The following is a 14030-nucleotide window of genomic DNA, read 5'->3' as shown; positions in this document are numbered from 1 at the left end:
GAGCCTGGTCTACTGCGGTGTCAGACGCTCTGCTTACATCTCGTTTTATGCTCCAGTGAAGCTCTGCCCTTTCAAGAATGACTGGTGATCATCATTCACTTAAAAGTGTCAAGAAGCTTTTCGCTTCCCCCACTGACGCAGCATGTCGAACAGGGCGATCAAAGAGTGTTGTACTGCAATTCATAATCTATGCGTCAACATCCTTGCTCTCTGTCTGCCCAACTGCTGTTTCCCAACTTTAGCAGGAAGGTGGCTGACTAACTCATTTGTTTCATTTTGTGTGTTAGTACTGGAGACACAATTGTTATTTGTTTTAATAAAGATAAAGATAACTATATTTCACTTGAATGCTCCAAATTCTAAAGTCGAGATATGTATTACGTATCTCGAGATACGTATTTCATGTCAAAATAATGTAAGCTTAAAATGTATTCTTAAAAAGGTGCTGGTGAAAATTATAGATTTGTGTGCTTATGTTCCATTACATTATCGTAAGGAGATAAACACTTGAATTAAACTCCATGAAGCTCCAATCACGGCTTTACGTCCTATGAAAGAAAATGTGGCCATTCAGTATCATCAGTAGACCTTTCTTACAGGCCATCCTGTTGCAGAGAGTGTGGGGACTCGGGGAGGACAGGAAGACACAAGCAGGCTGATGTCCCCTGATGACACTGGCCTTTGTAATGGACACGCACCCTGCAACTCAAATTCCCTGTAAATCTCTCATCTTAGACGACCACCTCAAAAAATATATGGACATGAAACATGTCCAAACGCAGGAATAGCACGGCACCACTAACGTCTGTTTTCCATATACTCCCATGGCTTCTCTCATTAGCCTCTGACTGGAGAGCGAGACGGTGAAAGCACCAAAAAGGAGCGTCAGGGAGACAAGAGAAAAGAGGAAGGCCCCCTCTGGAGTCTGGATTGACTTAAAACATCATCACCGTCCACCGGGGGCAGAGCGAGGGGGCTGTCTGCGGCCCGCTGAAGTTTTCATTGACAAGCGCCGTCTCAAGTTCCATCCGAGATTTATCTCTCGCTTCTCTGATGCTGACACAACGCGTTTTTAATGTCAAAAATAAGCTTGGGACTGGATGAAAAGCCCTTCCTCTTTTTCTCTCTCCATCGCTCTCTCTCTCTCTCTGTGCCCTGATGTCAAACCGTGATCTTGACAGCCAGGCAGGCATCAATTATTTTTCAACCAATAAGTTACCTCTTCAAAGACACACTCTGTATTGAGGCATAGGCCAGGCCGCATTGAAACAGACATCTTAGGGTTTCCATTAAACTCCTAATCTCTCTACTAAAATCCACGACAAATATGGATCATGAAAGGGAGAGAGCCAGGTCCCTCTCTTGCGTCTGTTTCCCCATGGAACAGTCAGACAGTGCATCAGCATGCTCTTCATGTGGTGAGCGTAGGAGCCCGTTACGTGACAAGGCAAGGACGCCCATTACCCCAGCTTGTCTTGAGTAATAGATCGGGGGCATTAAGGTTGGCGCGCAAGGCGGAAAGTGAGCCAACATCTACAGATGGGGAAGCTGTGGCAAGACATCCCGGACCGGAATCGGCTACCAACAGCTGGTTCTTGGTGAAAGACAGGGAAAGGGAAGTGGAAGAGGTGAAACCAGGAAAAGATAGACGAGTGCACTCAGGGACCAGACAGCTTAGAGAGTAAAACACACTAGGTGTCGTCTTTCTGTGGTGAGGGAGCGAAATGAATACGGACCCTTCACTTTTTTTCCACCCTGCAATAACAGTGAGCAATTACGGACCTTTACCGCATCCAGGCACCCACAGGGGGATTTGCGTCAGAGTTGGGGTCCTGAAGGTAGCCTGATCACAGGGACCTCAACTGGCCTTGCCTTCAATGCCCTTTTATAGTGCAAGAGTATAAAAAACATTGTTGACAAGGTACCATAAGAAATGCCATTTGTTTCAGAACAAAGGGAAACATCAAGAAGAAGAAAAGTATTAACAAGTGCAGCTGACGTAACCTTGATCTGTCCTTATTTTCCCATCCTAAAGCCCCCCCCCATACACACACACACCATTCTATCCCAGGCGGGGACAAGCTGCAGGGGGAACTTGTGAAAGCAAAAGACTTGTTTTAATAACGATATGGTCATGAGTGTGAGCACAGGTCCTGGACTATTATTGTCCACATCCTTCTAGTCGCCATGCAATGAGAGCATAAGCTCTCTGTATCCAAACATTCTCACTAATCGCTTGCCTTAAATGGGATCATATAACGAGAGTTTAGGAACCAACGTGGGTACTCGGTTCTGGATGGTGCATGAGCTTCACTGTGGCAGTAAGTCCTGCACATAGATTACCTGGTAACAAGGGTTGGGGGCTGGCATATTCTGTGTGCCTGTGTGAGTGTTAAACCCAACACTTAATTAGCTGTCATAGGTGCTTTTAGGAAATGTGCCGAGCTAATAACTAGTCTCTGAGGTGACTCCGTCCCCACCAGACCCCTACTCCAAGATACATTTCTTCAAATGTCCACATTGAGCTTATTTCAATTTCACCCATTCATTTATTTCATTGTCTCCCTTTGTTCCTACTCTTACATCCTGCTTGTCCCTGCCTATTTTCTCAGCTTCGGTCACACACGTTTTGTCACAGATCATATATCAACCAGTCATCTGGAGCCGCTCAGCTGGCCTCGACTGATCGACCTGCACCACTGACCACTTTCCCATCTGAGTGTATCCTGAGCTTAACTACCTGGAACCACAAAACAAGGACACACTAGACACCGTGGCTTGGTTGCATTCCCTCTTGGATAGATCCAAAAACTGTCAGTATAATGCTTACAGATGGGCAAAGGAGCTGGGTGTGCAAGATTAAAATAAAAAAAGGTATTTGAAGACGTGGATAAGTGAGCTTTGATGAAAGTTTTGGTACGTCTGGAACAATTCTCCTCAGGACTGTTCGTAGCCAGGACTTCTCAGTTCATTGAGAAGTTCTTACAATGGCCGGCAATGATTAAGAAGATGCAAGTTGATTTACAAAGGAAAAAACAGGCAGGGAGGCATTTCCACCGCTGGCCAAGTTTGAAAGGAATTGACGGGCTAGAATCATCCATCTTTTTTAATGAGTTGTCTGCAGTGGCTCTAAATCTGGTGGATCTCTGCCTCGTTGTGTGTCGTCTGGAGGGTTTACTCCAATGTCACGGGTCCCAGGCTGTGACCCGAGGCGGCCAACTTCTGTTTTTACACACACACACACACACACACACACACACACACACACACACACACACACACACACACACACACACACACACACACACACACACACACACACACACACACACAAACAATGTGGACTCCTAACATAGTCAAATACATATGCACACGCCGACAGACACAATAACTCATACACAAACACTCCCTCTCTTAACATCTTCCGCCTGTCTCGGGCGATATTTACAGCACAACGAGACAAAACGGCTGTGTTTCTCTCTCTCTCTCCCAGCCAGAGGACCATCTGTAGGTTTAGGAGCACTTTGTGGGACATCACTTCATGGCGAGTTATAAATTCCACTTTTAAAATTAAAAGACTCTGGCAATACTGTTCAGGTCAGTGGGGAGTGGGGGTGGGGGGGAGGTGGAATGAATCAAAATCCAATAAAGCTATCGTCAAAGGGAGAAGATGACCATGGGATGAAATGTATGTGCGCTCCAGAGATGGACCGCCCCGCATTCAGACAGAAGCAAGCACAAACACACGCACACACATACACACACAATTGGAAGCAGTGGACAATACTTCAGGGACTCCTAAAGTCTCAGTGACGTTTGATTGATGTGAAGAAAACCTCTGACAATTTAATGTCTTTCTGGAAGAAACTGCCACACACACACACACACACACACACACACACACACACACACACACACACACACACACACACACACACACAGCAGCGTGTAGACGGAGCCAGAGTGTGGGAGGTCAGTGACGGGCCGGGGCCAAGGTTAGCAGTGGTCTGAGAACAGCGCTAGGCAGACATCACGGTCCCTGTAGTGAGGTCTCTGAGGTTGGCAGTGGTCTGGGAGCAGCGCTAGGCAGACACCACGGTCCCTGCAGTGAGGTCTCCAGCACTCCCACACACACAGACACACACACACACACACCAGACAGACACGCCCACAACGCTCCATTTTCTACATTTTCATGAGACAACCAGACGCATAAAGTTTGACATGCTGTTGTCTGTCGAACGCCAACCAATAAAACACAACACTGTTGGAAGCTCTTCTGAAGGAAGGATGGAGGGAGAGAGGGAGGGAGGGAGGAAGGGAGGGAGGGCAGAACCTGGATTTATACCATACCACAGGAGGAGTCTCTGGAGCTCTCCCGTCAGGCCCTGCTAACTGCAGCCACGCGGGCTACAGGCCGCGCGCTGCCCGCCTTCACACGGTTGCGTGACAAGCCGAGCTGCGCCGCTAACGGCAGCGAGGCTGACTGCGTCTGACTCGGCAGGGGGAAAATAAGATTTTACGGTTTGTTTTCAGATTTCACTCAATCGGCCCCCATCAAGCCTTGCCAAAACACGGCTGCCTTTCTCCATGTGTGTGTGTCGTGTGTGTGTGTCTGTGTGTGTGCGTGCGTGTGAGTGTGAGTGTGCTGGTGTCTGTGATGTAGCTGCCACTGAATCGTGCTACAGAGAGAGAGTGAGAGAGAGAGGGAGAAAGCGTGCACGACAGAGGGAGAGAGAGCATGCACGGGAGAGAGAGAAAGAGAGAGAGAGCACGAGAAAGAGAGCATGAGAGAGAGAGAGCGAGAGCGAGAGAGAGAGAGAGGGCCCCTCAGCCCATAGCGACCATCAGTTCCAGTCAGCTGCAATGACTTTAACTCCAAACAGTGCTTTTATCCAAGTACACCCGTCCAAGGAAAGCAGAGAGAAAGAAAGAGAGGGAAAACAGAAAAAAAAACATGAGATTAGTTCCAATATGTTTTTTAAACAGCCTGTCAATACCTTGAGATTAAAAAGGGTTTTAAAAAAGGGATTTTTCCCCCCCCCCCCCTTTCTTTCCTTGCTTCCATTATTTGCGTTCTTCCTCTCCTCCACGTTGAACTGCTGGAAGGTTCCTCTGGAGAGGGAATGGCAGGGGCAGTCACGAGTGTCTCCCCTGCGAAGGACACTGACCATCTGTGCTATCAGCTAGACCTCGATATGAAACACCTTTTAGTATTGAAACGGGCTCCCGCCCCCCTGCCGCCCCCCTTCCCAACATCAAAAGGGGAGGGAGAGCCAAGGGAGGGATGACGAGAGAGCAGTGAGGGAACGCACATGTTCAAAGCCAGCCACCTCTTGCGTGTGCGCCATGTTGAACGCTCAGCTCCACAGTTCTTGGGCGCGTGTGTGTGCTACATATGTGCGTGTGTGTGCGCTTTCCTGTCTGTGTGTGTTTTCCTAAAAAAAGAGTTGAATCCGCCGAGTGGACCGGTTCTTATGTATTGCGGTCAGTGTTGCACTACTCCCCACCACGACAAGGTACTGCCCCCTCATTGGCTCCAGATCTGAGCGCTCCAAGCCACACTCCATAGCCAGGAACGGTGGCAGTGAGTGGGCCAATAAGTCACACTGGAGGGGGTAGTAGAGCGGCCACCTCCAAATCGGCCAACACGTTTCACTGTGCCCGTGGGCTGACAAACTGTTGCCAGTTAAACTTTTACCCCAATATAGCCCTGACATTTAATATCCAACGACTTTGAAGACATCTCAATAAGAAGCAGGGACTTTAGTGGGCTTTACGGCAGAGGGGGAGGAAAGTACAGAGTGAGAACGAGGGGAAAAGGGAAGGATAAGAGTAGGGGAGAGGAGAGCCAGGGGCGATTGAGAAGGCCAGGAGCGATTGCTAGGGCCGGGAGCCAGCAGGGACAAGTGAGCCAGGGCCCTCATGACGTGACGGCGTGGACACAACCACAAGAACCAGAACTATGCAGTGTGGTTAAAGTGGGCGTGCAGGGTGCGGACCTCCATTCCCATCCTGACCTTTTTACTCCATACCCCTTCTGCTCCACAAGTACACGATCGTGTTCAAGATTGATACAGGAAGGCTAACATCTTTCGAGAGGCTTATGAGCACTGCCATAATTCCAAAACATAACACAACCCAAGCCACATTTTTGGTTGTATCATAGGAAGTATCTCTGCCTTTTTTCCCCTCTTCATCTTTTTTCCTCTCTGGCACTTCCACGACACATCACCTCTTCCCCATCCCTCTCTACACGACTGGCGAAAACCCCCAGCATCACTCCACCCTGCTGTCTGGCTCCAGCCCGCCAGCGCGGGCAGCTCTTCGTGCCAGAAGAGTTTCTCTCCATTGCTGCTGTTCACAAGGCCTTCCAAGAGCAGAGCGAGAGGGGGGGAGAGAGAGAGAGAGTGGGGGAGCGAGTGGAGAGGAATATTTGACTTTGCTCCACGGGAGACCACTTTCATAGATTTGGCGGCCGCAGAGCAGCCAAAAAAAGGTAGCCGCGTTGGCTTGGCCAGGGGCTGGGGCGGGAGGGGAAGTTAAATGTTGACTGCCTCCCCAACAACATGATCCTAATGAGTTGGAAAATCCCTGGGCCTTCTGGAGGACAGGCCAGATGCTCCCGTCATGAGAAACGCTACCGTTTTATTGAACACAGCCTCCCCCCTTCAAGTCTTTAACAAGGGGCAAATTTTATTATTTGACCGTTCAGCCGTCGGTGGTGACGTGAAGCGTAAAAAAGCTTGAGAGTTAATTTCCCTCGGCTGGAAGCCCCCTACCCCCTGCCGAGGGCCGTGTTTGTGCGAGTGTATGTCGTCGCATGTGTGCATGTGAAAGTGTATCACAAACACCCAGCCATGTTTGAAATGTTTGCAATTAGCCTGTGCCCCAAAGCGGAGATATGTAGGTCATTTTGCTGCCAATACTTCCCCTTTGCTCTCGTAGTGCTGCCGGGTTGTCCTAAAGGGAAAAGTTGGCAGAGCCACGAGAAACAACTGTAAACCTTCTCATAACGGAGGCCAATCTCTTTATGGTCCAACCCAGTCCATATATCAACACTGACAAGTTATTGGTACCAAGGAACAAGCTTGACTTTATGTAGACCTAAACAAAAAATCAAACATAGTAAATGTAATTTATGCAAAGAAAAAGAGGTTGCCATAAAACAACCATGTTGATGACTGCAATAACATCTAAAAGTATATTGTAAGAGGGAACAGATGAGATGTGTGATTGAGTTTGCTACTTGATGCAAAGCATACATGGCTCAAAAGCATGCACTAAACTGTTAAATGGCACATGCTTCTACCGTTTGGAATAATGTTGTTAAAGGTTTTAGCTGCATGTGAAGTAAGTACTACTAGTAATACTATGAATAGTTGAGTACCTATGCAGAGATTGAGAACGAATGAACACAGACACACAAACCCACAGATATTCTCCCCCCAGACAAGGGCACTGTTCCAAAGATGGCTGACAGATGGTCTGTACCAATCTGTGTTAGGCCTCAGCCCAGCCAGCGTCCTTGTCTCATTCTCTTCAGCGATTGAACAATGTGCTGCTTCATGACTAATCTTTGATCCAGTAGTCCAATGTTATAGTAGAACTTTTGTGTGAAGACGGAACAGGGCCTGTGCAGGGAACCAACAACTGTAAAGTGGGAGTTATGCCATGTTTAGTTACGGAAACTCTTTGCTTAGATTGGATTACTCTTTCAGGAGTGGATTTAAATACACAGGGTTGATTTGAAACACTATAAATGTCATATTTGACATTTTTTATAAGAACATCACTTTCTGGACAGGATGTTGTGTTTCCAATTACGCTCCAACAGATCCCCGACACGATTGGTCCAAACATACGAATTGCAAAATAAAATACCGACCCACTCCCCCCCGACCCCATGACAACACAAACATGGGGACACACTGTATGTGGACCTACCTGGTGCTCTGAAGACCTGCTGGAGCAGACCCTCGCTGAGCGCCTGCGGGGTCCCGTTGCCCAGGCTGTGGGTCCAGCTCTGGCACAGCGCCTGCAGCAGCAGGGCCTGGGCCATGGTGGCCTGCACCGCGAAGTGGGGGAGCTCAAAGATACACTCCGTGGTGGGCACCGGAGACCTCTTGGTCCTGTCCGGGAGGAGGGGGGGAAGGGGAAGCGAAAACAAGGGATGAGATACGGGGTTTGGATTAATAGATGAGCACACTCATGTACAGGCCGAGGGAACCTAGATACATAGGCGGAGATGGAGTTGCATAAATGCAAAATGGAGGAGCGTAAGGAAAGTTGCAATGGCATTTTCAAAAAAATAAAAGAGCGCACATATGGGTCGAAAGAGCAGCGGAGGAAACGGACACTGGCGGGAAAAAACAAACCGTTTGGATCTTCTAAGGATCCATCAATAACAGCATAAAAAACTAAAAATGGCACTCATTGAGTCCACAGGAGGTGGGGGCAGATAAGTGCACGTCGGAGCGTTTCAATGAAAGGCGCGGGCCGTTGGAGGGCCAAGCCTTCCTTGGTTACTTGGCAGGTAGGCGCCCTATGGCCTCCTCCGCTGACGACCCCGCTCACGTATCGCCGTCTGGGCTGTGATGATGATTTATGTGAAGAGGTGCACAGCCCAGGAACCTGACACTAGGAGGAATCCACACACATTTACCGTTCCATCCGTCTCCGGGCCTGCGTGTGGGAGACCAAGAGTTCCTCAGAACTGAGAGGAGAGAGTTTCAGTGAGTGTGTGTCAGGGGGTGTCTCGAGGTACTGACCGGTGTGTGTGTGTGTGTGTGTGTGTGTGTGTGTGTGTGTGTGTGTGTGTGTGTGTGTGTGTGTGTGTGTGTGTGACAAGCTGATGGGATGCATTTTGGGGGGGAGATGAGGTAACAGTAGAGGGTCCTCCAGGCCTCTGTCCATCACAACCTCAACGGACCGCGCGCTCATTTATCACCTGACGTGCATGGGTGCACACACATTGAAGAACTTTTTTTTGGTATTTTTTTCAATCAATTGTTCCCCTCTTTTTCTCGTATCCTTTTCACATACCCTTTCCCTCTCTCCTCTTATTCAAGAACCAATCACACACACACACACACACACACACAGCTCATCAAAACCCTGAATGAGGCCTTAGGAGCCCCTTGGTCTCCAGACTGTGAAGTCATGGCTCCTGTGCCTGACACTGACAGCTGGCCCTGACAGTTCAGAGCACCCTGTCCATGACATCACCCAGGAGGAGGGAATCCCTCAACTGTGACACACACACACACACACACACACACACACACACACACATCAAAAGAAGGGAGAGGAATCCAACACGCAAAGCCATGTGTGCTCCACAGAAACACTTGCCAGGGCTGATCCGTACATATGTGTCCAGGAACTTCAAGCCTTTTCTTTATCCATCATCTTCTGTTCCCCTCATGCCCATTGCTGCCCCCTCCCCCTGGTCCCATCCACTGTGTCCCCAACAACCTCTCTTCTATGGAAAAACACCTAGGGAGCCTGGTCCAAACACTGCAAAACAAGCCCTTTTGGTTCCTATCCTGTGGTTTCCTCTCTCTGTGTTTCCTCCGGCCAGGTTTCTCTCTCCCAAGGGCTGGCAGTGCCACGTGCATAGATACACATCTCTCTCTCTCTCTCTCTCTCTCTCTCTCTCTCTCTCTCTCTCTCTCTCTCTCTCTCTCTCTCTCTCTCTCTCTCTCTCTCTCTCTCTCTCTCTCTCTCTCTCTCTCTCTCTCTCTCTCTCTCTCTCTGTGGACATTGGCTTGTGTGAGGGGCCGCTCTTGACTGCATATCGTAATGGAAGCGCGGGCAGTACCTCGTTCTGTGCATAGCAGAACCGTGACTAATTCTCGCGGTGGCTAAGGCGCGTCAGGAACGCGGGTCCCAGCCCATTTCATCGCACATGCACCGTGGCAGGCTCTGGTGCCCAGTTCGGAGTTTGGGCTACGCTATGGGGTTCTGCACCCTGCCACCCCATCCGCAATTCTGCGGCTCTGCAATCGTTTAAGTCCCCAGCTTCACACCCCACCCACCCTCGCTCGCTCTCCAAGTCCCTCTCTCTCTCTCTCTCTCTCGCTCTCTCTCTCCAAGGCCCTCTCTCTCTCCTTCTCTTTATCTTTCCCTTTCTTCTACTACTGGGTGGCGTCTACATGAGCTGCCTGCTGCACACAGGCCAAGTGTGCTTAACCGCCTGATGGCTCGGGGGGGGGGGGGGGGGGGGGGATTCCTATTGGCAGAGAGAGGAAAGGAGGGAATAGGGTAAAATGTAGAGGTAGGTTGGAACATGAGGTGGACAAAGAGAGAAAAAGCGGAGACAATAGGATATTGCAAACCCTTCAGGTTCAATGGGTTTACCTTGACAGTGTAATGTATACATTTTAAATTCCCTGGCAGCATGAGGTGCATGAGGTACCACTGCCAACAACTGCATCCCATGCCCCTCCATTTAACAATATAATTACAGCTGCATGCTACCCACACAACCTGCATGCCCATGTGTGCGCACAAGTGTGTTTGCGTGTGTGCGTGCAGTTGCCCGACATGCACAAGCCAGTGCATGTAGTCAAGCAATCGACCACTTCTCAACAAAAGGGGGCTGCGAACAACAATGTATCCATGTGCGAAGCAAATGTGCCTGGAACAGCCACTTCAATGGCAACATTGGCAGAGGATGAAAGTTTGTTGGCTTATTCCGCTGTTTACGGCTTTTCAGGAGGGCCGTCATGTGCATGCGGTCGTCTAAAACTTTTAATTATGCACCTGTTTTTATTATATTACTCCCCAATTCATCGCGAACAACAACTGGTACTGGGAGCTAAATGAGAAGCAGGACCGCTCGTTAGGGAGCTCCGAGGGAGGGGAGGGGGGGCGAGGGGCGGTGTGGGACGCGAGGACATCCAGACACTTGTGTGGGGTTTTATTAAACGGCTGGCACGACTCAGTGTTTTCCCACAGTGCGGATGGTAAACAGCTTTCTGGCAAGCGGTGCTACCAGTCTCCCCCCGCAGGCATGACGAAAAGAGGCAGGGAATGTGCCTTGAGAAGAAGTGTTTAATGCATTAGTTAAACGCTGCTCCGGTATAAATGATGACACGCCTCTGGATTGTATTTTATGCCACGTTGGAGCGTAAAAGGGTTTTGCATGTTTGGGGGAAAATAAATACTGAAACCATACAGTATGAAGGGCAGAGTGCAGCGTTCCACAATAACGGAGGAACAAATAACTGAAAACACAGGTATGGCTACTTAATCTTCCACATGAAGAATCCATGTTACAAATGAAGTCGGTACCGCTGGGAGCCCGACCAATTAAAATATACTGCTGCCCTCGGTGAACGGGAACTATGGTAAGCAGGCCCGGTCCAGCCTTGTGAGCTCCAGAAGCCGCTCTCCTAGGCCTGCGATTGGCTAAATCCATCCAGAGGCAGGGTCTGACCTCACAGGAGTCCTCAGAGTCAATCAGTTTTTTTCATTAAAACACAGGGGCCGCAGGGAGGCCCACTCGCAGAAACTCTAAATTAGTTCGAGCGCAATGAAAAATTAGGTGTTTCAATTTCAAGGAGCAACAATGTTTTCCTCTGGTGAATTTCAACAACATTAGGCCTCATTTCCCAAGCTGTCCCTTGCTGCTGCTGTGACTGAGTGATGGAGGGTTAAGACCCAGGCCAGCAAAAGCCAGTTGGCTGACCGGCTCGCTACTACAGTCAATTAGACAAGACAGATTAACCGGCGGTTGCCCTGACTTTACTACCGGTAGCTGGGCCCTGGAGACCGGCGTACACTTTGAGCGTCTATTCAGGGCTGAAAAAACCTGCATGTTAATCCAAAGGTACACTTAAGCCCAAAGCATACACAGAATACATTTTGATTGTTTTACCGCCACAAAGTACACAGAGCACAAACATAGTGTGGCTTTATTTTTAAGCCCGCCCTCAGATATGACTCTGTTGTCCTTTTTGGACGTGAAAACGCTAAAACATTACCCCGTGTCCGAGACTTTGGGCTTCAGTGATGAGCCTTATCGATAACCTGGCAGACGGTAAACATGTAAGCATGTTCCTCGAATAGACCTTGGTCAAGATCGGCCTACAAGGTGATCTGCGTTTCGCTGCTCTCTTCATTGTACTTCTTTCATGCGGATGCACATGTTTGAATCATTTCAGAATACAAACAACAGTAGCGGTGCAGTACAGTAGTAAAACAGTAGCATCTAAATTAAGAGGTTGACTTGTTGTGAGGAGATTGATCACGAGCAGGAACTCTGTTTAAACCACTGGGTAAACCCAAACTACAGTCTTTTAGCTGAGACCCATTTGGACCGCTGGTTCTCAGGCTAATCAGCTGGTCTGATGTGCCTGTGGTCAAGTCTATATTTAGACAAATACAGCTGGGGCTCGCACTGCGATCGCTGCTTTACAGGGGCAACAGGCACATACCGTAACACACCAACATGCATGTCACGCACACACTCAAATCGGCCCGTACCTCTAAAGACACACACACACACACACACACACACACACACACACACACACACACACACACAGAAGCCAACAGCATTGGGTTTAGAACATTGTCTGTGCACGAGCACACACACACACATGCAAGCAGATGATTGCTGGGCCAGACCACAGTTGGAAGCAGTAATCATGCCTGGGCAGCTCTGGCGGGCGTGCCAGCCACCAACCTAGTCTAACAACCTATAACTTAAGAATAATTAGCCACACTGTGCATGTGTTCCATGTGCACTTGTGCGAGTGTGTGTGTGTGTGTGTGTTTGTGTGTCTGCCTGTTGGAGAAAATAAAGGACAAATATTACAATAAAGAGGAATGTTTTTAATAACAGAATGCAATGCATTAAAACTTCTGACCGAAATACAGTAAATAAAAGGTAGTATTGGAGACTAACTAAGGTGCAGGGATTAAGAGGCCTTGCTGGTTAATATAGCGCCTGCTGCCACACCCTGACAACGGCATTTGGAAAAATTCCAGTTCAACTTCAGAAATGGCAAAGCTGGCCAGTCACAGCTTAGGACTTCCAAGGACTAAAATACATGTGGCCTAATTAAAACAGAATTGCAGTCGGCGTGTGTGTCTGTACACACACACACGTGACACGGGCATGTATGTGTACGTGTATCTATGTCAGCCTGGTTGTGCGCACATATATATTTAGATATATCTGTGTGCGTGTGTGTTCCCTCTGAAGCATATGGACCCAGTGCAGGAACTAAATAGAAAAGCTGGCGTGAGGTCAACTTTTATGCCGGGACTCTGGGGCCCCCAGAACACGTGTGGCCCCAGGAACAGCGGCTTATTCTTTTAAAATCAGCACCTTGCCACGACTGGAGGAATATCACCGGGAGCAGCTGGCTTTAATGGTTTACACAGTGTCCCAAAATGCAAAGCTTGAAACCTGGGGCCTGTTTGGAGAGACTTCATTTCTTGGTATTACTCATATCCTGTACAGTACCGGCACTGAATTCACTCACTATTTCCAAATAATGCCGGGGCCGACCCAGCCGGTCCCGGCAGGGTCGGTGGATGATGGGTGATGTGCAGCAACAAGGTGTTGCACCCGTCAATAAACTAGAGAGAGAGAGGGAGACAGAGAGGGAGAAAGGGAGGTAGAGAGCTAGATAAAGAGGGAGAGAAGGAGCTGGAGAAAGAGAGGAAGAGAAAGAGCTAGAGACAAAAATAGCTAGAATAAAATGTGGAGAGAAGAAGCCAGTGAAAGAGAAAAAGGGAGAGAAAAAGCTAGAGAAAGTAAAACAGGGAGAGAAACAGCTAGGGAAATTGAAAGAGGGAGAGAAACAGCTAGGGAAAGTGAAAGAGGGAGAAACACGGCTTGGGAGAGAGAGAGAGAGAGAAGAATAGAGAGAAGGAGCACACAAATACTGACACAGGTGGATTTTGTCCATAATGGCTGTTTAACAAAAAGTTGCACGTGCACTAAAAAACGTGTTTCTAACTGAACAAACATAATGGAAGTGCTCAGGCAGATAACATGTAGGTAAAACAAA

General features: G+C 48.7%; 1 protein-coding gene across 1 annotated transcript in view; it reads right to left on the bottom strand.

Annotated features, from left to right (window-relative positions):
- vps13b (vacuolar protein sorting 13 homolog B) overlaps window positions 1-14030 on the bottom strand; it is a 322396-nt gene that overhangs the window by 245848 nt on the left and 62518 nt on the right. The window contains 1 exon segment of the mRNA XM_084471728.1: window positions 7948-8132. Within this exon segment, the coding sequence (XP_084327854.1) occupies window positions 7948-8132 (185 nt within the window).

Source organism: Micromesistius poutassou (assembly GCF_964030765.1).
Source record: "Micromesistius poutassou genome assembly, chromosome: 8".
Classification (NCBI taxonomy): domain Eukaryota; kingdom Metazoa; phylum Chordata; class Actinopteri; order Gadiformes; family Gadidae; genus Micromesistius; species Micromesistius poutassou.
Note: the sequence above shows the minus strand (reverse complement) of the source record. Positions and strands in the feature narration are given on the sequence as shown.